General features: G+C 36.3%; 2 protein-coding genes across 3 annotated transcripts in view; one reads left to right on the top strand and one right to left on the bottom strand.

Moving 5' to 3' along the window:
• The first annotated feature begins 1,385 nt into the window (after window positions 1-1,385).
• si:ch211-166a6.5 (clustered mitochondria protein homolog) lies at window positions 1,386-23,844 on the top strand. Its single transcript, XM_051904451.1, has 26 exons — window positions 1,386-1,662; window positions 6,897-7,006; window positions 7,206-7,377; window positions 9,735-9,866; window positions 10,022-10,176; window positions 10,268-10,422; window positions 11,100-11,222; window positions 11,295-11,427; window positions 12,613-12,705; window positions 13,986-14,683; window positions 15,245-15,318; window positions 15,418-15,522; window positions 16,292-16,392; window positions 16,999-17,151; window positions 17,249-17,311; window positions 17,657-17,898; window positions 17,980-18,064; window positions 19,227-19,380; window positions 19,454-19,593; window positions 20,837-20,917; window positions 21,009-21,134; window positions 21,220-21,329; window positions 21,648-21,741; window positions 21,821-21,946; window positions 22,040-22,113; window positions 23,174-23,844. The coding sequence occupies exons 1-26, from the start codon at window positions 1,617-1,619 to the stop codon at window positions 23,640-23,642; spliced, it is 4,014 nt and encodes a 1,337-aa protein (XP_051760411.1). The 5' UTR covers window positions 1,386-1,616; the 3' UTR covers window positions 23,643-23,844.
• A 90-nt stretch (window positions 23,845-23,934) lies between these two features.
• Window positions 23,935-26,708, bottom strand: part of srrd (SRR1 domain containing) — a 5,997-nt gene continuing 3,223 nt past the window's right edge. For both annotated transcript variants that reach the window (XM_051904488.1, XM_051904487.1), the window contains exons 6-7: window positions 26,162-26,207; window positions 23,935-24,259 (exon numbers count right to left, since the gene is read on the bottom strand). In XM_051904488.1, the coding sequence (XP_051760448.1) occupies window positions 24,065-24,259; window positions 26,162-26,207 (241 nt within the window). In that variant the 3' untranslated portion in view covers window positions 23,935-24,064. The remainder of the gene's footprint in view (window positions 24,260-26,161; window positions 26,208-26,708) is intronic.

The following is a 26,708-nucleotide window of genomic DNA, read 5'->3' as shown; positions in this document are numbered from 1 at the left end:
AGTGATACCGTCCACTCAAGTGCTGCTTTTGTTGCTTCGATCTGCTCTTTATTTCACAACTTTCAAGCTGTTGGGGATGGAAAAATGCAAGAAATTGTGCAGCAGCTGCTGAGATGTTACATGACTGAGGTGTGCATGAGTGGCCTGAGGTTTACGGCTCAACACGCTGAACCTCTTCTGGGCACAGTCTGACTTCTGTCACATTTCAGCAAGTCTCAGTGTTACTGCAGGACTGAATACACAGAGGCCTTGAAATAAAGTAAAAAAAAAAAAACTTTCCGATTTCATTCGAGCTGGATAGGCGTGTAAAGGATTTAATAATGCAGCACATTAGTTACTCACACACACACACGAACACACATAAGTACGTGCACTTCTCTTTAAGTAGGTAATTTCTTGAGTCATCTAAGAGGATCTCACAAAAATGTCATATTCCACAACCCACAATTTATTTAACCTGTCATTTTTTTTCCCTTCAAGACAATTATTTTCTTTCTATTTTTAGGACCATTAAGATTTTTTGCATTGACACTATTTTCTAAGCAATTTTTTTATTTTCATTTGGTGATGAGGATTTTTTTAAATACCTTTTTTTAGGAGCATTAAGATTTTATTATTTTCATAATAATTATATTCATAGTTTACTCATTACTGTTATTTGGGGAAAATTATGTTGTATATCAGTGTTATTTTAGTATTATTTATAAACTATAAATTTTTTGAATTGGCTTTTATTTTCATTTTAGTTTAATGTTCAGTAATTTTATGTGCTTTTGTCTTTTTTTTTTAATACTATTTATGTGTATTTTTAGTTCAGTTTTAGTTTTTATTTATTTCCATTTATTTCAATTATATTTATTATTTTTTGTAGTGCTTCAAGGCAACATCTAAAATTTTCATTTGGTTTTGGTTTACATTTTTCATGTAATATTTATTTTTTATTTCAATTCACAAAAAACTTTTGGATAGCTTTAGTTCATAATAAGTCTGAAGTCTATTAGTCTATAATAAGTCTGAAGTCTATATATATATATTCCATTACAGTAATGCGAATTTGGAGGTTAAATGCACTTAATTGCTATGAAAATAATTTCACAATCTAATCAAAAGACTCGTGTGTTTATGCATGTATGTGTGTGTGTGTGTGTATATGTATATATATTACTGACTATTACTGGCTTCATTTGTATTTGGTATGTATTGTTATTTTATGCATTTCTATGTTCATTTTGTACTGTATATTTGAAACGGTCAGTGACTTCACTCATGTATGTAACTTTGTTTTCAGAGGTTTGTGTGTGTGTGTGTGTGTGTAGGATCCCTCCCTGCCTTCAGGGAAGTCAGAGGGGGAGGGTAACGCTCACTGATCTCTCGCAAAATGGAGTGAAGCAGTGTCACGCCCAGTGAAACATGCCTGCTGTGGGCCGAGTGGGAGGAGAGGGAAACACTGCCAGCAGCGGAGGGAGTGGTCGGCCGAGGGAAGGAGAAACTAAAAAGACGTGTTGGGTCAGTCACACCTGACAGCTCTCCAAACACACACCGCACAACGCAGGAAGAGTGTCCCGACGAAAAGAGAAAACCAGCAGCTACCGAAAGAGAAAACCAGAGGAGGAGAAATGAGGGACGCCGTGAAGAAAGGAAACGGAGAGAAGAGAACTATGGGTAAGAGTTGCCTTGTTCTGATTCATTCCTGTCTCCTCCCTCTCTGAACTTCTTCCTGATGTTTTACTCATTGTCCTGGTGCTTGGGATCAAGCTTTCTTTTTGCGGTTTGTGCGAAATAATTCATGCATAGTTACAAAAATGAAGTTATGCATGCAACGTGTATTAAAACAGCTTGTTCAAAACACCGAGACTTGTGAACAAACACATGAAGTTGTGAATAAGTTTATGGTGCTGCACTTTAGAATGAAACTTTCTCTCGCTGCAAAACAAACACCAGCCTTCATCTTTGACCTCCTGATATATGTGTCCTCCCACTTCTCGTGGCTGTCTACTCATTCACTTCTGTCGTTCTTTCACTCACAAACACACGTGTTTAAAACTAAAGAATCTCATCTGTGAGATTCCTCATGGCATCGGGTCAGAGCTCACACTCGCAGACATTCCTGTCTTTCATCAGGAGCGTTACTCTCGCATTTAACTTGTCATGAACGCGTCACTCTCCAGGCACTTGTTGAGGGGTGATGTGGTGGTGTTCATCATAACTTTTTGTGCTCCTTTACCCAACTTTTCATGTTATAATCAACACACGTGCCCTAATGTATCCCCTAAACTTTTCAAATCATTCCTTGGTGTGGTGGATAATATCTGGGGTGGCAACTGAAAGGCTGTAGGATCGAATCCTGCATGGGTTTATCTTATTTTTAGTTTAAACATAGTAAAAAAAACGTTTAACAGAGCATACAGGTACTACACGTTAATTAATTTTTATTTTCTTCAAGAAAATGAAGCCTATTTTTAAATTAGGACCATTAAGATTTTTTGCATTGCAACACTATTTTCATGACAATTATAAGCACAATTTTATACTTACTGAAATTGTAAAAATGTTACGTTTATATATATATATATATATATATATAAATTAATAAGTAATGTGGAAAAATAAAATGTATAACGCAGTATCCGTTTTTATATGGTCACACTCTTATTCACGCAAATGCTTTTAAACCATTCAAGCGGCACAAGACAAACGTGAACGCGCTGTCTGTGAATGTCGTGACTGTGTGACACACACAACTCGCGTGCACAAAGACGCGCGCCAGTATCGAGCTCTCTTTCGCGCTTGAACAAACAATAACTCACGGAATTATGCCAAAATGCCCGTTTTGTCGTCGAGTATCCTCATGAGAGCAGCCTTAAATGAGTTAAATAACGTCTTAAATGAACTTAAAGAGAAAATGAGACGCGCCTCAGATCCGCGTCATGTCCGGCAGCGGCAGCTCTTAAAGTGACAGCAGCCTAATAAACCAGTTGCTGTGATGTCTGTCATTAACGTTAATCAAAGAACAGGTAAGAGCTAAAATGTTTGATAAAAAGGATTGTGTAGAACTTTACAACGGATGTTCCAGTTCTGCGGAAACGTCCATATGCTTGATCAAGATGCTTCACCTCAGGTTATTCCAGGTTAACTGTCCTAGTTGTTAGAAGTGACAGGCCTATACACACTTCGTGCTGAGTCGAAATTCTCATCATTCATAAAATTGCACACATGCCCCAACCATACTGTGTTTGTTAAATATTTTTGATTAATTTATGGATAATTGTAAAAGTGCACACCCAGTTCCATTTAACACATTTTACCATGAATGCATTCCTTCATAACCACAGATCAAACGTTGGTTTACAAAAGGTTAAGCTTTGTATTTACTGTGACCTGTAAAGTGCACGTGACCCATAGCTTGAACAATAGTTTTTGTGCCGCAGAAGAACGATGATGCATCTCATCCTGAAGGCCGCCGTGACCCGATCAAGCTATTTGTTGTGTTTGATGTTTAATGCAAGTGAGATTTCAGCTCAGAGTTCATCTGGAGTTTTTCTTCATAATGTCCAGATGAGTCTCAGATAAAGTGTGGTGTATTAGTACTAGTAATAGCCACTCATCCAGTGCTTGTTATCTGCTCACACTAGCCAGGGGGAAGTTTGGAAGATGTCTGGACAAGCTCATGCCGTATCAAGCCGAGTCTTGCTGTTATTAGAGATTTTAGTCTTGCCTACAAATCCAACAAAAGAGACTCAAAGCTTTGACTCTTTGAATGGATCTGACCTTTTTAAAAGTACTATGACTGTACCATATCAGATAGTAATACTGTGGTACTTTGATATACTCTACCAGACCAGTCAAACATTTGGACCAGGGGCGCTGCTAGCAATTTTGGGCCCTATGAAAGAATATGAGGTTGGGGCCCCTACCGCACCCATTTTGCACCAAACATACAAGTCAACCTAGCTATAATAATAATGACCTATTACTTTTGCTATTGCTTTTGACCACTAGGTATCAGTATTTAGTCAGAGACCTCCCATGGCTGTAGCTAGCAGATGATTTATTATGCAAATGTAAATGTAATAGAAAATACAGTACAGTAATCAAATATTCATATTCATACATTCTTAAACAAAACCAAATGTCTAGTCAAAAATTCAAGAAGGTCCATATTTTAAAGCTCTTTCTAACTTGTACTCAGCCTTAAAATAACATAGTTCTTGTAATTGTTAAAGGGTTAGTTCACCCAAAAATGAAAATTCTGTCATTTATTACTCACCCTCATGCCGTTCCACACCCGTAAGACCTTCGTAAATCTTCAGAACGCAAATTGAGATATTTTTGTTGAAATCCGATGGCTCCGTGAGGCCTGCATAGCCAGCAATGACATTTCCTCTCTCAAGATCCATGAAGGTACTAAAAACATATTTAAATCAGTTCATGTGAGTACAGTGGTTCAATATTAATATTATTAAGTGACGAGAATATTTTTGATGTGCCAAAAAAAAACAAAATAACGACTTATATAGTGATGGCCGATTTCAAAACACTGCTTCAGGAAGATTCGGAGCGTAATGAATCAGTGTGTCGAATCAGCGGTTCGGCGCGCCAAAGTCACGTGATTTCAGCAGTTTGGCGGTTTGACACGCGATCCGAGTCATGATTCGATACGCTGATTCATAACGCTCCGAAGCTTCCTGAAGCAGTGTTTTGAAATCGGCCATCACCAAATTCGTTATTTTGTTTTTTTTGGTGCACCAAAAATATTCTCGTCGCTTTATAATATTAATATTGAACCACTGTACTCACATGAACTGATTTAAATATGTTTTTAGTACATTAATGGATCTTGAGAGAGGAAATGTCATTGCTGGCTATGGAGGCCTCACTGAGCCATCGGATTTCAACAAAAATATCTTAATTTGTGTTCTGAAGATTAACGAAGGTCTTACGGGTGTGGAACGACATGAGGGTGAGTAATAGATGACATTATTTTCACTTTTGGGTGAACTAACCCTTTTGTTACAATAAGGATATAGTTACAGGTAAGACCATCTTTTCTTTCTTCCTTTTTATAGCATTTGTTATGAAAAATAGCAACACAGTTGGAAACTATAGCTACAACATGCCACAATTGTAATATAAATCTTTAGTGAAAAATCTATTCCCTTAACAGATTATCTATTATAAATTCTACAACTAGTCAGAATTTGCCACAATAAATACAATAGAACGTGGTAAATTCTAGTAAATGTGGTCTTCGTGAGTTTAAAAGCTTGCAGGATGATGTTTTCCCTCTTTTCATCAGTCATTTTAGTGGCTGTTTTAGATCATGTTTGACTTTCTCCGTAGCGTTTTACTATCCTCAATATAGGATTCAAATGGGTTGCACATTTTATCATCAGCGTTGCATAGGGAACGGCTCGTGCACATCCTAACACTTTTGGAGGGCGCTGGTGAACGCGCCTATGGTGATTCGCGCGCCACTCATGCAAAATTAAACAATTGGGCTTCAGTCACAGTCATATTGCACAGACAATTGATCCGTTCAGTTCATACAGTTTCTAAAAGCTCCAAACGCGCGACGTATATTAATTATGATTCTACGTTTCGGTGTGGGCATTCAGAGTACCGGCAACATGTGAGAAGTGCCGGTGCGTACCGGCCCACTTCGAGAACTGACTGTTACTACTAATAAAACCGATCTCTGGGGGCCGCAAAAGTGCATGGGCCCTTAGAATCGTCCTAACTTTTCCCCCCTTAGCGGCGCCCCTGATTTGGACATGTGACTGAATTTGTTTCTCATGATCCTAAAAAAATAAATGCTTAATTAGTTTTGTAGAAAAAATCTGTAGATAAATTTTGACAATGTATGAATTTCTTCAAAAAACTTTTGAACACTTATATATTTCAGTATAAATAACTAAACTAGTTTTTATATTGATATTTAATTTATTTATTTATTTATTTATTTTTTTATAAACCTTATTGGCATTTTCTTTATTTGTATACTCAAAAATTAAACTATAGTTAAATCAAGGTAAAAAAAAATTGAAGCTGAAAAAATAAAAACAGAAACACATTTTGCGATTGTTATTATTATTTTAAACAATTTAGCTTCCCAAGTAATTGCATCTTGTTTTAAGGATGTTTCAATATTTTTACAGGAAGATAAATAAACCTTTTATTTTATTTTATTTTATTTTATTTTATTGAATATATTTAAGAATGAATTAATAATTCAAAATAAAAATGTAAAAAATAATATTATAACAAATTATAACAAATGTATTAATATTATTAAAATTATTATTTAAAAATAATGATAATTAGATATTTTTACAGGAACATAAATCAACCTTTTATTTTATTTAAAAATGATTTAATAATTCAAAATAAAAAATAAAAATTAATATTATTAAAATGTATAACAAATGTATTAATATTTTTATTTATTTATTAATAAAATTCTTTAAAAATAATGATAATTAGATATTTTTTTCAGGAAAATAAATCAACATTTTATTTTATTATTTTATTTTATTTTATTGAATATATTTAAGAATTCATCAAAATAAAATATGTTTTGAATATTTATGTCCAGACTTCACTGGCACTGTATACAATGGTACTAAATGATAACTTTATGAAATGATCAAATAATCTTGTACCATTGTATTTATATGGTACACCAAGGTACTTTAAATAAAATAGAGGTATTATTATGGTACATAGCCACAAAACAGCTATTGAGTTAGTGGACTCATGGAAAACCTTTATTGTTCTTTCTTCAGTTTTTTTTGTGGCATTTGGACAGATTTCCTAACTCTCTTATGTAACTCTTGTTTTGGCTTGAAGCACATTTGAGCTCAAAGTGAAGAATGCTTTACCCCCCCTTCACTCTGCAGATGTCTCATGTTCAGAGAATGGGAGAAAAGCAACTGTAAGCAAAAAAGTTGATGACGGGTCATTTCCTGTGAAGGTTCAGGGAGCAGGTGTCGAGCCCTTTGAGCTGCAGGTGAGCTTTCATCATCAACGCTAGTCAACTATACGTCCATGAATAAAGTGGGTTTTGGAGTGGTGTAACCTCAAATTTAGTAGTCTAGATTGTGTTGATCAGCAATGCAAATATTTTCAAATACGTCTGTCAACAGAACATGCAAAATGCAAAGCACTTGTCATGAAGTTTGCTGATGTTTTGAATGTTTTCTCTGCAGGTTCATGGATTCTGGCTGGTCCAGGATGCCATCATGACCGTACTGGGCAGGGAGGAGGTGGCACCTCGCACATCGATCGCTCTGGCCCTTTCAGGTGTGACCCTTGACCCCATGAGTGAGCTCCAGGACGTCAAGGGCTTCAAAGCTGGAGTCACTCTCCGTTTAGTGGAAGGTAAACTGCAAGATCTTCCATTTGGGATGTTTACTTTTGTTCACTTCTAGTAGACTTACATATGTTATATGGATATAAGGACATTTGGTGGGGAATCTGTAAGTATGTTTTGGAGCGTGGCTGATGGTTTTTAGTTGGTTAATGTTGGTTGGCCATCTGTTGGGCCATCTACCACGTTCCAAAATGCAGCTTGACCAATTTAGGCTGGTAAGCACAGCTGGTTTCAGGGTTTCCACAGTCACAGAAAACCTGGAAATATCAGGGAATATTGTTTTTCTGGCCTGAAAAGGTTATCGTGATAAATAAAAATTGTGAATCCAAGGAAATTTCAATTGTAAATATAAATTTTTCTAGTTATAAAACATTTCATTGGCTAGATATTGCTCAAGTCTACAGTAAAACTTGAGTGAATCATTTGTAAGTGAATCGTTTATTTGAGTTAGTTTGAATGAATCAGTTGAACCTTTCTGCATTTTAATGTATATAGTAGTAGCAATGTTATTTTAGTATTATTTATATACTATTATGGTATTTATTAATATTTAGAATTTGATTTTTTAAAAAAAAATATATTTTCAGTTTTATTTTTATTTTAGGTTTTATATATAGCTCATCATTTAGTTTAGTAATTTTAGTACTTCAAATTATTTCAGTTAGTTGCCAAGGGAGCATTTCTAATTTTCTTTCAAGTTTAAGATTTTCATCTAATATTCATATTTTAGTTTATTTCAGCTTTATTTCAATTACCAAAAATGTTTAATAGTTTTACTTTACAGTTAGTTAACAATAACAACACTGATCCAGTAGCTTATCCAGTGATCATAAACCACTGGGAAGCTCATGGAAATTCATTGGTCAAAAACTGTGGGAACTAGGGGTGTAACGGTTCAAATTGCTCATGGTTCAGTTTTTCTCACAGTTTCGGTATGGTTCGGCATGTGCTATGTTCAGGAAAAAAAGGACTGCTGTCAAAAAAATAAGAACAAATAATCAAACTACAAGCAACAGCACAAATAAATAGAATAGAGCAAAGATACAAATAAAATAAACAGTGCTTTTCAAGTTTGTCAGTTAGGTGTAACATTATTTCAGGTACAGAAACTGAATAAAGTAATCAAATGTAAAATAACATTGCATATTTGACTGTATAAATTAAAGATTGATCCTTATTAAAGTTACAGAAGTTATTTAATCAAGAGCAGTGAGTGATTTCCTTAAAAACATTAAAATCACAGACAGCAGGAATATTAGGCTGCTGTCACTTTAAGACACAATGAATCCAGTACACTGATACTGTACGTTCACTTAAGACGTAACCGACTATGTCTGCTAGGACACTCACCAAGACGGGCATGATGACATAATTTTTGTGTGAATTTGTCCGTTCAAGCGCAAGACTTGAAAGAGAACTCAATATTTGAACCGTTGAGGGTTGGTTTGCGCGCAAACAGATCTTCTTACAGCGCATCCGAGTTCTCATTCGCGTCTTCTGGCTCTTGAATGTTTAAATTAGCAAGGCTTAAATGAGTTTAGATTAAACACAGATAGGCTCATATTCAAGCATACGGCACTCGCAGTTTACCAAGAGTGACTGTTTTGTCCGCGTTTTTTTGATCCTCGCTGTTCTAATGTATTGGAAAGCCAGAATGCATATCAATCGACAGAAACATACATTAGTCTGTTTTACGCATTATTTTTAACAAACCATAGTATAGATGCATGGTCAGATTTAAGTGCAAGTGTGTGCCGAACCGTGGGTGGAGAACGGTACGTTTTTTTGTTTTTTTTTTTATTCCCGAGAACCATTACACCACTAGTGGGAACCATGTGGTTTATTGCTGGTTTATCAGCCTGGCTTTGGCTGGTAGTCCATCATGACCAGTTATTACGTTCCAAAACCAGCTTGACCATCTTAAGCGAGTATGACCAGCTGGTACCTGGTTTATTGCGAGTCCAAGGTTGTCTACAAGTCTAGCCAGGTTGTACTGGTCAGCCAGCTTGGACCAGCTAGAAACCAGCTACCATGTTCCAAAGCACAGCAACCAGTTTAAGCTGATTTTAGTGAGAATTTCTACAGGGATCAGTGGGGGATTTTGCTATACTGGTTTTGCAACTTCTTGATTTTATTGCAAACCGGTTGATGGCACATTAATGAAACCTTTCTCAGAGCCAAGTGAGTCACATGGCACTCATTATGAGTAGTGTGGGAAAGTAGAGGATTGAATAGATGATTTTATTGCTCATTGCAAAAATCATAGTCTTACAAGATGAGACGCATTGAAATTCAGCAGATCAATGGAGCTGGAGAAAAGGCCTGATTTAGGTGTAATAAAGTGAGCTTTGTGTGCATGTTATAGAGCCGTACTCCCCTCGGTCGGCACAGGCTCACCTGGCACGTGTGCAAGAGATGCTGAAAGCTGCCAGACCCCAAGATGCCTTGATGGAGGGCCGATCACCCGCTGTATTGAGCACACTCACCCAAACACCTGGTAAGAAGTAGAGAGATCATTTTATTTTTTTCTGTTACACAAATGCTCTCATAGAGTACATAAAAGTGCTTGTATTCGGTACTGCTTCTAAATAATTTAAAATGCATTTATTATTTTTATGCCCATGGCAATGAAACTCTAATTGTGTGTATTAGAAGCCCCTCCCACTCTGCACTCATCAAAGAACAGACGAGCCAATAGTAAGACAGAGCAGTCTGCTGAAGCCCCGCCCCCTCCTGCCTACATTCTGCCTGGAGTTTCAGAACTTCCTCCTTTGACGACCCTGCTGCCCACCAACACACCCAGCGAAGTACGTCAAATAACACACAAATAAACCTTGTTTGGCATTTGACTTTGTTTTTCACTCTCATAATAAATGCTACTAACTGATTCTTTTATAGGCTCCCAGTTACCTGCTTGACCTGTCACTCAGCTGCTGGAACCCTCCTCCTGGTTTCCGGAAACTGCAGGGTGACTTCCTGTACATCAGTGTCCACACTCTAGAGGGCAAGCAGTGTGACATCACTTCCTGCCCTCGTGGGTTTTACCTGAACAGGTAAGACTCTATGTTATGACTATGTTTGTATAGTTGCATGCTACCATACTACTTTTTTTTTTGCATTAGAATTGGAAGCAAAATCCATGATTTCTTGATCTCACTGTCAAAAGTTACATTTTACACAAAACCTATAATAAAAAAAAGCAAAAAAACAGTCGAGATGAATTAAACATGCAATGTAGCATCGTAAAGGTCATAAAAATGTAGTATACTACTGTAAAAAATGTTGATCATTGCATTTTGCATATTGTTTCAAATACGATTTCCAAAATATAGTAGACACTACACAATATATACTATATTTTGCATTTTTAATGTCATTAATGTTTTCAAAAATTTCATTTTCATTACTGTAAAGGAAAAGAAGCTATATATATTGATATATTTTATTTATGCTGAATAATATAAAAAACCTTTATTGTATTTTATATTTGCAGTTATTTTTATAGATATATTTTTTATAGATTTGAGAATGTAATTGGATAATGGGAATTACAAAAAAACTCAAAAATAAAGTCAAAGTATACTTTATTGTCCCGAAGGGAAATTTGTTATTTATGTTGCTGCATAGACAAAAATAACAAAGCCCATCACAAAACTATCAAACATTACCACAGACACAAATATAATATATAATATAATATAATCTAAACCAAGCTGTATTTTTGTTTCAGGTCAACCCTCGATGTGTTTGACCCTCGTCCTGCTCAGTCTACTCCAGTGTGCCACTGTCTGACCGACCTGCTGTCCCACATCAGCCCACAGTTCAAACACAACCTCGGCGCACTGCGGCACAGGTGACCCTCAGACACTCTCACAGCACTCGCATGTACTTTAGAGCAGTTCACTGAGCGTCTCTGTCCATTCAGGCCCTCTCTGCCGGCTGAAGAGATGCTGTCCACTCCGTACCGCACACTCAGCTGGCTGGGCGTCCCCTCGCTTCACTCGCACAAATCCAGCTTCAGCTGCCGGCTGGGTCTGGACCAGGACCTCAACGCGCAGGTACACACACACACCTGTCCACTCACATGTTTCAGTGCAGCTCTATATTAATATGACTGTGCATCAGTGCGAATAGCAGAGAAAAACTGTAGTAATGAAATTATTATAGTATGAAATTAAATAAAATGTATTATTATCTATTTAATAAGAGAATAAATCAAATAAAATAATTTATTTTATTATATTAATATACATTAACATCAGCAATTTTACTGTTGAAGATTAAAACCGCCAAACTTAAAGTAAAACTACAGTAATGCATTATTGTAATGAGAATTTTTGTTGAAAAATTTGCTTAATTGTCATGAAAATAATATCAAAATGCAAAATGCAAAAAAAAAAAAATAATAATCTTAATGGTGTACAAAATAGGTTTCAAATTTTTTTATTTAAAATATTATTATTCTTTTAAATCTGGAGTGAAGTATTGGAGTGTTTTCATGTGATTTACCCAAAAACAGTAGTAATAAAAATAATATAAAATGTAATATTATTTAATAGTAATTATTATAAATTAATATTTAAAAAATATAACACATAGAATAAAGTAAATAAATAAAATGGAATATAATATTATTTAATACAAATTATTACAAATTCATATTTAAAAAATATAATAAAATCAAGTAAATAAGATGAAATAAAATATAAGATTACACTTTATTTTAAGGTGTCCGTGTAACTGTGTAATTATACATGTAAGTACTGAGTAATAATAATTAACTACATGTACTTACTATAGTGTTAGGGTTAGGATGAGGGTTTGCTGTATTGCATGTAATTATGCATAATTTATAGTTATTACTACAGTAACTACATGTAACTTGTAACAATGACACTGAAAAATAAAGTATTACCAAATGTAATATTATTTAATACTAATTATTATAAATTAATATTTAAAAAGAAAATGAATAAAATAAGTAAATAAGTTATATTAACATGTAGAAATAAGATAAAGACTTTATATAATTATATAATTTGTAATGGTTCTATTTTGGATAGGGAAGCATGGGATAATGGCACAAAGGCTTTCCTAAGTTTTTCTATCTTGTGTCTTGGTATTTGTCACAGTGAAGGAGATATTGTTCCTCAGTCTCATCCTCTCTGTGATCTCCTCTGCGCTTTTGTCCTCCTGCCTGTCTGTGTGTGTGTCATGTTCACGTGTTCTTCTGTGTGTTTTAGGCTCCTGACTGGAATAAGGAGCTTCAAGCAGCCAGAGATCTTCCTCAGAGAAGTCTGGAGGAGAGACTTCAGAGAGACCGAGCATTACTGCAGGTCTGAGCACACTTTTACCTAGATATCCATGTGACGGCATAGCACAGGCTTCTACTGTTTCCATATAATGCTAATTATTATTACTACAGACTAAGCCAAACCAAACCCTAGACAAAACGTCTTGTATTACTTTATTTATGGATCATTTTTACCTTTTTGAATTTCTCCAAAGGGATGTTTTTTGCTATTTTGTCCCCAAAGTATAAATAAATATATACTATTAAAGTATAATTCACCCCAAAATGAAAATGATCCCATAATTTACTCACCCTCATCGAGCCCAAAAAAGCACATCCATCCATCATAAAAGTAATCCATACGGCTCCAGTGGGTTAATAAATGCCTTCTGAAGTGAAGCACTGTGTTTTTGTAAGAAAAATATCCTTATTTATAACTTTATAGACTATAATCACTAGCTTCCGGTAACGTCCGTCCGCGCGTTCACGAGAGAGTCATTGACAGTAGACACCTCTCGTGATTCAAACTAAAAGAGCTGGGCAACAAACTCAAGCTCCTCCAACATTTCTCTTTAAAAATTCTCGTTTTAGACTCCTAATTCGTGACCGATGTTTTGTTTTGCTCTATTCTCTGCGCTCCTGTGTTCGTCAGTATGTCATGCGTCAGGTCAAAGGTTACGCTTCCGCTGGAATCGTCTCGCGTATAGAAGCCAGTGAGTTTATAAAGTTATAAATATGAATATTTTTCTTACAAAAATCCATCGCTTCACTTCAGAAGGCCTTTATTAACTCCCTGGAGTCGTATAGATTACTTTTATGATGGATGGATGTGCTTTTTTTGGGCTTCAAAATATCAGTTATATCAGAATTCACTCCGATTATAAAGCTTGGATGAGCCAGAATATTTTTTAATATAACTCTGATTGTGTTTGACTGAAAGAAGAAAGTCATATACACCTAGGATAGCTTGAGGTTGAGTAAATTATAGGATGATTTTCATTTTTGGGTTAACTATCCCTTTAACTACTGTGCATTTATCAGTAGCGCGTCAGTAGCGTAGCTGTTCTCGTTTTTTTCAGCAAGCATCCACATCACTGTTTGTCTGTCACACTGTGTTGAACATGATCATAAATTAAAAGTCCATTTCCTTTTAGTGAATCAGTTTAGTTCAGTTCAATGAACCAGTTCAGAAAACTGATTCAACAATTCGTCACTGAATATTTTTTAAATATTTTTTAAATATTTTATTGCATTTTAATGCAAAACCATGGTTTCCAAGCAGCTTTTACACCACTTCTTAACTTTCATTGTCTGTTTCTGCAGGTGAACAGCGCTTTTGTGTGGGCTGTTGCTCAGGCAGCAGAGAAGGTGATCGATGGTTTTGTCGACCCAATCAACGGTTCTCACGAGGACCCGGCGTTCTTATACGGCGGGGTGTTCATGAGCATGCCGACACACAGAGAGGAGTGGCTGGGAGGAGAACGAGGTCACAGAGCCGCTCAGCGCCTCGAGCTGCGGTGTGTTCAGGCTTACAGTGACCTGAGCGGAGACCTCCAAAACCTGCACACCATCCCCACCGCGCTGGCCGACTATCGCGGCGTTCGGCTTTCCGCGCAGGGCCTGGCACCTGGTCTTCAGGGCCCCGAGCAGGCTGAGGTTCCTAATGGCCTTTTATACGGCTTCAGCGCAGGGCCACTGGAAAATCCATCCAGACGGAAACTCCTAGAGCTGCTGGCTCAGGCAGCAAAGGCTCTTTCTCTGCAAAGACATGCGGTTCTGGGGCCATCCGGGCATCAGTTGCCCCTCTTCACCTCTGTAGATGCTCAGGGGATACTGGGGGCCGATGGTCGGTATTACCTGCTGGATGTGTATCGTACTATGCCTGCTGATGCCAACTTCCAAGTGGAAGATGGAGAAGAAGGAAAAGAAACAGAGCACAAGAAAGGCAGTTTTCCCAGATGTCACCCTCACGTTTTGTGTCGTTTACGGCCGGAGCTAGTGAAGGCGTTCATTCAACACAAGTGAGTTTTGACAGGTTTCCAAGGCCTACTATTGGTCAATCAAACTGATAGCCCTGCCCCAAATTCACACCATTGGTTGAGTGTGTTGCGGTTGCTGATATTTATATGGCCAAAATGCATAGAAATATCAGTTGTCACTCAGTTTCCCAGTAATATTTTAAATGCTTAGTTTTAAGATAAATCTCTTTAATGCAATGCAATACAATGATAATTGAGAGATAAACAAATAAACGTTCCTAAAAAGCCTGATGGTTCATATTTGATACTCACATTTTAACATGACTTTTCTAAAATGTAAAGGATAATCAAGTAAACTTAAGTTGCTTCAGTCCAGTAACTTCATCTTAAATTATTACTAACAATATAAAAATTATTCTTAAATTTACCTTATAAAACAACAGTTTTCAATTATGTGCGCAGAAACAAATCATATACAAAAGTTTGCATGTTAAACTAGGATAGGAGAAAGTTTTTAAACATCCTATAACTTGCACACTTCACATTTAAAGGTTTGTTTATTTGTGTACATCCTTATGAGCACAATTTGTCTTCGTATTTCAGACATGCTCAGTTCACGCAGCAAGTGAAGGCTCACATGGAGGAGAACGGAGGAGTGGAAGAGTGTATGAAATCTGGTGAGAACAATTATTTTCTGTCATGGGATGTTGGACTAGGTGTCTGGTATAAATCTGTTTCCGAGGAATGATCGTATGTGTGTATTTGTGTGTTGTCAGGTGACTCTCGAAACATAGACGCAGTAAGAAGAGCTTGCAAAGATGTGGGATCCGTCAGTGACATCATCTTTGAGATGCGTTTCAACCCTAATATCTTCTCCCCAGGTCAGGAAAAGCTGAAAGTCAGAAAAATTGGTAACACTTTAGTTTAGGGTCCAATTCTCACTATTAACTAGTTGCTTATTAGTATGCATGATATTGACTGTTTATTAGTACTTATAAAGCACATATTAATGCCTTATTCTGTATGACCTTATTCTACATCCCTTAATCCTGCCCAATACCTAAACTTCACAACTATCTTACTATTAATAAGCAGTAATTAGGAGTTTATAAAGTCGTAGTTAATAGTAAGAACTGGACCCTAAACTAAAGTGTGACTGAAAAATTTATATACACTAAAACAAACCCTGTTCCAAACCCTATTCAGTTTCTGTACTAGGTACTGTCTGTTTAAGTGGTATCCAATGAAATGGAGCCTAATATGTGACTAGTTTTAAATGCTCATGTGGAGCACATGGGAGACTCGACATGTTTCTATGCTAATGCCATCAAACACATATAATATTGGGTGAAATATACAACTATTTTATGCATTCTGGAATTGACTTTTCCATGTAGGATACATAAGATGCTGCCTTAGAATTAGACTAAAACATCTCTTAAAAGCCAACGTAATAATAATGTTAAAACAGACAATACAAGCCTTAAAATGCTGTCTATGTAGGCAGCTTCACTAGGTTTTGGAACAGAGCTACTGTAATATCGCCATATTTGTCTTGAACAGAAATCATGCATCTTTATAGCTAAACATAACTTCTGTAACTAGAAATTTAGTTAGAGATCTTAAATATTGTGTTTTCTCTTCGGGTAGGTGTGCAGTTTCCCAGCTCAGAGAGTGACGCTGTGGAGCTACAGAAGAGATTACTGAAGGAAGCAGCATCTTTCATCATTAAGGACCAAATACCAGCATTTGTGAGTGTATTTTGTGTTTTTATACACTACTGTTCTAAAGATTTGGGTTAAGTAAGATTTTTAAAGAAATGAATACTTTTATTCATCAAGGAATGCATTAAATTGATCAAAAGTGACAGTAAAGCACTTATAATGTTACAAAAGGTTTCAAATGAATGAACTTTCTATTCATCAAAGAATCAAATAACAACCTGTATCATGGTTTCTACAATAATATGAAGCAGCACAACTGTTTTTAACATTAATCATAATCAGAAATGTTTCTTGAGCAGCAAATCAGCATATTAGAATTATTTCTGAAGGATCATGTGACACTGAAGACTAAAGTAATGATGCTGAAAATACAGCTTTGCATCACAGGAATAAATTATATTTTAATATATATTGCAATAGAAAACATTTATTTTAAACTGTAATAATATTTCACAATATTACTGTTTTTTCTGTATTTTTGATCAAATAAATGCAGCCTTGAGAGAATTGGTGAGCAGAAGAGACTTCTTTCAAAACATAAAAAAATCTTAGCGACCCCAAACTTTTCAGCGGAAATGTATGTGTATATGTGTGAGAGAAACAGTGCACTGAAGTATCAACATGCACTTTCAGATGAACGACTGCATTCATGGCACTGACATACCGATGGATGGCGCTACTTTACGACAAGCCCTCCATCAGAAAGGCATAAACCTCCGCTATCTAGGTCACCTAATCTTGTCCATCAGCCAATCAGATCTCAAACATCAACTGAGACACATCACGGTAAGAAAATGGTTTTACAATCCATTATTCCTGGGGTAGATTTTAAATTTGAGTTGAAATTTTAACTTTGCTAATCATATCTTACCATCTCTCTCAGAGGTTGGCGTTTGCAGAGATTGTTGTGCGTTGTGCCCAACGGTTCTTCAGTGGCTACATTCAGGTATTTCATTTTACTTAGTCAAGTCAAATTTATTTATATAGCGCTTTATGCAGTACACGTTCAAAGCAGCTTTACATGATGTTAATCTTTATAATATCCTAATATTTCCATGCTTTATAGTCGCATTTAGCAGATTAGAGCTGGACGATAATATAGTTTGATGATACAAGCAAACAAGCAGTTGAGATTTGCTATATAGCATACATCGCCCTATGCGACTATACTGTATGTATGTGGATAAAGTTAGACATACTTACATATCCAATTTTATATACAGAGCTTGATTTTGTTTAATCTACTTAATGAGTAAAAAAAACATAAAATTGTGTCTGTTGTGTTGCTCAGGGATTGGAGACGTCTAACCTGTCTGCAGCAGCGAGTCATTTCCTCTGCTGCTTATTGGTGCCTCACTTCAGTTCAGCATCAAATGGGGAGGAGTCTAAGAAGCGTTCCAGGAGGCGTGGCCGTGGAGGGGGAGGGGGAGGGGCTGCCGACAGCCCAACATGGACGGCACTCAGCGGGAATGAACTGTGGAGTCAGATCTGTCAAGATGCTCAAGAAACATACAGACTTAAAGAAGGACTAGGGTGAGCGAAGATCATTCACTGTTCTCCAGATGTTTTAACCCTTTCATGTGACTTCATAAAGTAAATTTTTTTCGTATGCAGGTCAAATGTGGACCATCTAGTAGAGCAGTACGGACTCCAGAAGATGTCCTTGTTGAGAGAGATGTGCTTGAAGACTGGCATTCAGGTATTGCTTTGAACCGAGCAATGGTTAAATTTGAAAGAGCATGCTAATATTTCTGCAATATGTTTGGTGGCTTAGGTTTGTCATGATTGCATAATTGTAATCGTTGGCGTTCTTATTATTATTCTTCCATTTCCGCTCTGAAAGTCTATGGCAGCCCATAGAACCACTTGCGGGAAAGTTATGAAATTTGGCACGCTGATAGAGGACAGTTCCAACATTAACTACAGCAAATTTGGTGTCTCTAGATAAAACTCTCTAGTGCCGTCCAAAGTTTCACTCATGTTTACGCTAATAACTTTTGAACCATAAGGGTTAGAAGGGTTATTTTTTCCTCTGATTCCTTGACTCAAAAAGATTCCATTGCACCCTATGACGTCATTTTCCATCATGAAACTTTTCCTGCCAAATTTTCCCGCCAAAAAAACTTTTTTGAACTCCTCCTAGATGGTTGCTCCAATTTTCATGAAAATCAAATCAGATCATCTGCAGACTATGCTGGCAAAAAGTTATAAAAAAAGCTTTTTGATAAACCCAACCATTCTTGAATAACGCGCAAACAAATTCGAAGAAGAACATGCCAAATTGGACGCGAGGCTATATCTCTGCAACGCTTTAGTGTATGCTGACCAAACTTGGTACATGTCATCACAAGCATGACCTGAGGCTACATGCTGCGTTTGGCACAGCGCCACCTACTGGTCTGGAGATAACAAAATTGGTTATTTTTGCTTATAACTTCCAAACAGTTTGGCCAAAAATTATAAAACTGGTCTTTTTAGTTTCAGGGCAGCATGCCGAGTTGAATGATATCCAATTTTACCATATCAGCCTTTTTTGGCGTCGGCCATTTTGCATTTTGTAGCAAAATGCTGTATTTTTTAAACACATCAGCGTATCATTATGAAACTCGGTATGGGTCATCAGCACGATACCCTGAAGGAGCTTGAGAAGGTTTGAGACAGTGCCACCTAGTGGTGAAATCAAATATTCACATGCTCATAACTTTTGATGTGGTTGACTTATTTTCATGGGAGTCATCTCCTTAGATACCTGAGTCCTTGCCGAGTCCAACGATCTTCATTGATAGATTGTAGGGTGTGTCTGCTGTGACTTTTCTAATTATGTCATAGAAAAACCCTTACTGTTTGTGAATGTCCCACAGCTCCGCCTCAGAGAATACATTCTTGACAACCGCAACAAAGCGCCCATCTCTCCGGACGACGTGCTCAACATTCTGCCTGTCGTCAAGCACATAACAATGACAACCACCGACGCCACACGGATGTTCAAGATGGCTCAGAACAGTCTTCAGAAAGGTATTTATGGACCAATGTGCAGTAATTAAGTCGTGTGAACAGCCTCTTGACCTACGTCGTGTTCTCCCCGTAGGGTTACTGGAGCAGGCCTACGAGCAGCTGAAAGAAGCGGCGTACCTCTTCGGTCGCGTATGTGATGATCTTCACCCCGAAGCCTGCCAATGTCTTAGTCTGCTGGCAAAAGTGGCCTATGTACAGGGCCATCCTGCTGAGGTACGATTGTGTGTACTATCTAGGGTGTGTCTTGCTGCACAGTGGCTTACAGAATAGCTTTTTAGGTGATTGCAAATTAAGGCACAACTAGCTCATATTCAAGTTAACCAAGCGAATATTTAGTGACTACAATGCTTATTTCTTGTTAGAAATAAAAAACATCATAGAAAAATTATTTAAACACTGCAAAAAAAAAAATTGTTTTCCAGTTTACTTGAGAAGCAAAAATACTTAAGATATTAAGTCTTGTTTTCTGAAACATTAATCAAAATTAAGTGAGTTTATGCTTATAACAAGAAAAAAAATCTGCCAATGTGAACTGAATTCAAAGGGAAAACAAGATTATTTTTATATATTACATTATTTTATTATAACTGGAAGATATTTTTTCTTGTTTTAAGCAAAAACTCACTTAATTTTCAAACATTTTTCATAAAACATGACTTAATATCTTAAGTCATTTTGCCTCTCAAGTAAATGTATCTTGATTTAAGAATGTTTAGATATTTGTACTGGAAAACAAGACAAAAATACTGAGGAAGAACATAATTTATTACAGTGAAAATGTATAAAAAAAAATAAAAACATTTTATAATAAATATTTTATATACATTTTATGTAGATTTTATAAATAAAACATTTCTTTCAACCCCTTTGCAAAATACAATTTATAGTAATGCACTGAAATTCTCTTTTAGCCCGAGAACCGAAATCTAAACCGTCAATAATGTTTACTTAATATAATAATCAATTAATTAATCACATTTATTTAATAATCAATACTCAAATAAAAACTGTATGAAAAAGTTTTAATTGCACAGTTCTTATATCAACTTTTCAATGATATATTAATTTTTTGTTGAAATATCCTGCTTAAATTTAAAGAGTGTCAAAATGACAGTTATTTGAATTGTGTGATAAAATGGACAGAATTTGAAAGCAAAGTTTTGTTTCATATCAAGAGTGACAAAGCACAAAGCTTATTGTAATTATTGGATGGGAAACGTGCTGCAAATTATGTTTTGTGAAGTTTTGTTCATGCATCAGCTGCAACATGCAAATATGCAAAAGATAAGTTGCGTACTAAATGACGCACTACACACTATGCGCTTATACACTCATGTACTCACCCGTGTAGTTAGTGGATGAATTTGGTTATTTTGTCATTCAACATCACAGTCTGCATACCTGAAACTGTCAGTGTTTTCTGATCTCATAGCATTTCTCACTTTGTCCCCTGCAGGCTCGTAGCGTGCAGCTGAGGGTCGTGGTCATCAGCGAAAGGGTCCTGGGCTTCGATCATCCCAACACCATTCAGCAATACGTGAGTCACGCTCCCACAAAACCAAAACAGACCTACTTTTTAAAGTGCATGGATCATCATCATCTAATGCAACTTTTTATTTCGTTTCCAGGTGTTGTTGTCAGTGTATCTGTTCGCTGGAGGCGAAACCGCCCTGGCACAGCGCTGCCTGTATCGTGCCAAAGTTCTTCTGTTGACGGTCCACGGAAGAGATCATCCTTACACTGCAGTCATAGATGTAAACATCATCAAGCATAATCAAGTTATTACAGATCCCAAAAAGAAGTTTTCAATGATGATGTTTATCTCTGTTTCTCCCTCAGGCTTCTCTGGGATTGGTTCTTCAGGGAGAACAATCATTACAGTATCTACAGAGCGCACTGAAACTCAACAGCTCCTTCAGAGGAGACATAGACCTGACAACAGCTCTGATGTAAGACAAGATGCTTTACTTGTAAAAACAAATGGAGTTGTATAGTAATCATGCAATGACCTGCTCATGCTCAGATACCACAAGCTCTAAGGCTCCGTTCCAAAACCCCAGTGAGCTGCTTATATAGGCAAATATTAAGCATTATTTGGCTGTTCCAAAGTTATACAACCTTCTAAGGTACCTTTAAGTGACTGCCTAATTACACACTCAGGTGGCTCATTAGGGTTTGGATCAGAGCCTAATCATACTTAAGTTATAGTTATGTTATCTGTGTTACCCGCTTAAAGTTGCGAGAGGTCATTTTTGATTGTTTCGCAGTCACCATATGCTGGCTCAGAGACTGTGTTTGACTGGCGACTACAGAGGAGGCATGAATCATGAAAAGGAAGCTTACAGCATTTTCCAGAACAAGGTAAGATTTTGTGTTTGTGAGTTGAGTTTTTGCTTTGAAAATGCGATTGTGTTCTGAGCGTGCTTGTGTGGTGCAACAGTACGGTGAAGATCATCCTCAAACCAAATGCAGCTCTGACTTCCTGAAGAACATTACCCAGCAGGCTGTGCGTGTAGAGCGGTCAATTCGTCAGGGAGGCGTGGAGCTTTCTGAAACACCGCCTGAGGTAAGCTCAGCTCGAAACTGCTGTCTAATAGAGCCGACATGTGAAGACTTGCATTTGTTTTGTTAAACACGAGCTCTTGTTTCTCTACTGCAGGGTTTGGTTCCCTCTCAGGACACAACGCTGGAGCAGCTCGCTCTGGTCAATGGCATACTGAAGACTTCATACAGGTAAAGAGACTTTAGGAAGCACTGCTTGGTTGAAATTCACAAAAACGTGACACCTTGGTAGTATTTGTTGTTCTGTCTTTAATTTATGCATTTTAAAACACAAACAGCTGCATTATTGACAATTGAGAATGAGAAGTACAAAGAAACTGAAAAGCAAAATATGTATTTTAGGGCTGTCAAATGATTAATCGTGATTAATCCAAAATAAAAGTTTGTTTTTACATAATATGTGTTTACTGTGTATAATTATGTATATTTAAAAACACACACATGTATATATTTAAGAAATATTTGCATGTATATACTGTATATATATATTTATATAATTTTATAATATATATAAAAATCAATATTTGATATATAAATATAACATTTTTCTTATACATGAATGTTTGTGTATTTAAATATACATAAATATACAGTGCACACACATATAAAAACAAACTTTTATTTTGGATGCAATTAATCGTGATTATCGTTTGACAGCATTAGTGTGTGTGTGTGTGTGTATATATGTATGTATATATAATATATATATATATATACACATACACACATATATATATATATATATATATATATATATATATATATATATATATATACACATACTGTGTGTATACATATATATATATATATATATATATATATATATATACATACATACTGTATATATACATACTGTATATATACTTCTCATTATTCTCAGTTGTATTTTTCATTAAATTCTCATTAATGCACCTGTTTTTGTTTTAAAAACCACCAATTAATGACAGAACAAGGAACACTACCATCATGTTTAATTTTAATATTTATTTCTACTTTACATAATATTGTGTTTTCATAAAAATGTGAATTAAAATAAAATCCCTGCTCATTGGTAGGGGTTATTATTATTACTAATAACTAAATTTTGAAAGCGCTCATAAGGCTAAACGAAAAAAATAACTTTGTGAATGATGTGCATTCAATTTCCTAAGAATTTTTCACTTCTGATTCTGAATGATGCATTTTTAGTTAATAGAAACATAGCTGAATGCTTTTATTGTCGTTGCTTAAGCACAAAAATGATGGAGTTCAAAGAGAAGCTGAAAGAGAGGAAAGCAGCGGAAGAGGCTGAAAAGATGAAACTGGAGAACTCTAAATCGACCAATGAGAACGAAGCTTCAGAACTACCAACCAATAGCGGAGAGGTTACTGAGGAGGCCACATCCAATGGGGAACAGAAGCAAGAGGCCACAGACGGAAATGCAGAAGGTCAACCAGTGGAAACAGACGCTTCTGAGAAACCAGATCACTTAAACATGAACGGCCAGATCGAGTCCCACCTGCATAACGGAGACTGCGCTTCAAAAATGGAATGTGAGGAGGAGGAACAGCACTCAAACATCACCAATGGTGTCCTGACTGAGAGCCAATCAAAATCAAGTAGTATTATGACATCAGTTAGTGAAGCACAGTCAGAATCAGCAGTGATAAATGGGAAAGAGTGTGTTGTGAATGAAGGTAAACAGGCTGAGACAGAGTGAGACCTTACTGCAGCTCAGATGTTCAGTGAGATATGAAGAGATAAATCTCAGTGTTTGATACTCGACTGTACAACTATCTCAATTCACTGTCTTTACTAATAAACCATAAGGAGAAGTGTGGAGACAAGATGATGCCCAAAGAAAGCCTGTCTTGAAGTCAATACAGTGTTTGACTAAATAAAGTTTCATTTCTGTGTGTGAACTTGTGTTATGCATCAAGCTTTCTTCATTTTGTAGTTTTCACCATCGCCGACTTGGTGACATTAGTGGTGCAAAAAATACACAGTTTAAGTCCCAAGAAAAAAAGTCTTATTTTTATTATTTGAATAAAAAACCCAAATATACAGTATATACAAGAAGAAACTGGAAATAAACTAGTAAAATATAATAAAAAATAAGCAATGTTTAAAGCAATGACATTTTCAGCTCCTTTTCTCTCGCTGGATGATCTCGAGATCTTGGCAGTGTTGGTACAGTGGCTCTGAAGGCTCAATCCACATGGTTTCTGGCAGTTTGTTCAGATTTTCCGATGGGAATTGAATGAGCGCCGTGTCATTGAACACATCCAGGAAGCGCGGTGAGCAGGGCAGAGACGTCTCGTCACACACACTTATCACCTAAAACAACATCTGAGTCAAGGTCTGTGACAAAGGGGCAAAGATTTTAAACTTTTCTGATATTAAAGGCACAATATGTAAGATTTTTGGATTAAAATATAAAAAAACCCCACTAGAATAATGTTATATATTTTGTTGACTTGTGTACTTACATTATCCCAAATGTTTTCAACAATGTTTAAATCCAGTGAAATCAGCTATTTTAACCAGTGTAACAGACCGTGTCATTTCGTCGCTTGTCAAATATGTCAAATCCGTGCTACTCTTGATTTCCATGGAAACACCAAAGACGCTTTCATATGTTATGCGTTTTATTAGATAGGCGAGCAACTGTTTGGATAGCTTTACCGACAGAAAACTAATCATTGTTATATAGTTCAACACGGTTAGTCTTATAGTTTGAATCTATTGTTTTCTTGATTTACTGCGAGTAACATGATTGTACCATGCCTCAGAGACAACACTATTTTGTGGCTAACATAGAATAATCAGAAAGAGCTTTATTTGTAAAACAGCAATACAGCATTTTCTCCACCATACAATATATTTTAAAATTAATTGCATTACCCCACAATTTTAATTTTTCCAGATAAAGTGACCTGTATGAGTAGTAATTCAGCATTTGTGGCCATTTCATTGGAATTAAATAAAATAATGTGAATTTAAGTGATCAAACATAACTGTAACAAAGTTCAAATTCAGGGACGGAGGAGGTAGACAACTTTAATCACAAAATATGCATAAAGAACAAGGTGAAAGGAGCGACTGCGGCATATAAGCATAATAAAAACAGCAATGTAAAATGTCCCATGCTCTCCACCCTGCTTCATATCATAATAACGTTAATAACACTTTAATACGCTAACCCATGAACATGATTTCTGCCTTCCAAACATCATCTGTAGATGTGAAGATGACAACTCCCATGATTCTACGCTCATTCGCAGACTCATCAGGCTATACCCTGCGTCCCAATGTCCATACTATCCATCCTAAATAGCATGTGAGATTAAAATAAGTGTGTCCCAAAGCATAGTATGTTGAAAAGAGTATGCCAAAAGTCCCTGGATGGTCTACTATTTCTGGTAGATTTTCGAAGTGTGGATCCGTGCACACTATAAAGGCTAATATTGCCCACAACCCATTGCGCTTTGGATGAGGATTCAGTTCAGAACTACAAACACGAGGAAAAAGTGTTAAAAAACTACAAAACATGGCGGATATGAGAGGTTTGAGTGACTAATAATCAGTTCAACCTGATAGAAAATATTTATTTAATGTTATCCGTGTTATATTTCATCTGCAATACCAATGTGGACTTTTATAAAGATCCGATTGGCCATTAACTTTTAAATGCATCATTATGCATTAACATGAGGAGAGTTCTCCACATGACAGACCCGCGACTGCAGATCAACGTGGTACTGCATTTCTCTCCGATACGGTAGGAAATTAGCTAAATGAAATGTGGAGGATGTAAGATGATTGACAGGCCAGTTTACGGTGACAGGATGCGACAGAGAGCAAAGACGCAATTGTATGACGGGATAGTATGTCCCAAAGCTTGTCTACTCTTTTGCTACACACTCAAAAGTATGTACTTTTTATTCACAGAAAGAGTACATACTTTTAGGGTGTAGTATAAGTAGGCGAATTGGGACGTAGTATATGCCTTTGTTATTGTTTGTTATTGTTTTGGTAAAAGCGACCTCTAGCGGCGATACTTACATACAGTGCCTTTAATATTCTCAATAGAACAAGACATTCAGTAAGAAAAAAATGAAATTTCATCAGACATGGCAATGTAACCGGCAGTCAATTCTCTGCATTAACATTACGTTGAAATTCTTTATAAAATGCATGAATTGTAAAGATGTAATGTAAGTTAGAAGTCAAGGTTACATTTGAAAGGAAGCTGTAGTCTCTCTCAAACTCTCTCTGAAGCATCCTAAGAAGAAAATTAAACAGACATCATGAATAAGACTCGAAGTTGGTTAAACTTAATTAAATTAAGTTCAACACACAATTTTGCCTTTTCAACAACATAAAGTAATACTGAGCTTGTAGCAGTGTTTTTTTGTCAAGTACACTAGGGCTGCAACAACTCATCGATAAAATCGATTATTATCGAAAATGAAAATAATCAACAACAAATCTGATTATTGGTTATCTGCGCGCTGTGCCCGGGAAACCAGTCATGTTGCTTTACAGTAGTGAATAACCCATTTCCATGGACAAAAACACATAGTGGAGGACACAGAGTGAGCTGCTCCAGTAAAGGTGCATGATCCAAATTGTCTGAAACATACTTGCTTTATATTTATAAGCGCTTCAAACAAAAGCATCTTTCCTTCTCTGACAAATTAACATTGTGTGATTTTGTTTTTGTTTATTACCATTTTTAATTTTAATTTCTGCGTTAAAATAGTAAGCAATCAGTTGTTTTTAG

This window comes from Ctenopharyngodon idella, chromosome 8, assembly GCF_019924925.1.
Source record: "Ctenopharyngodon idella isolate HZGC_01 chromosome 8, HZGC01, whole genome shotgun sequence".
Lineage (NCBI taxonomy): Eukaryota > Metazoa > Chordata > Actinopteri > Cypriniformes > Xenocyprididae > Ctenopharyngodon > Ctenopharyngodon idella.
Note: the sequence above shows the minus strand (reverse complement) of the source record. Positions and strands in the feature narration are given on the sequence as shown.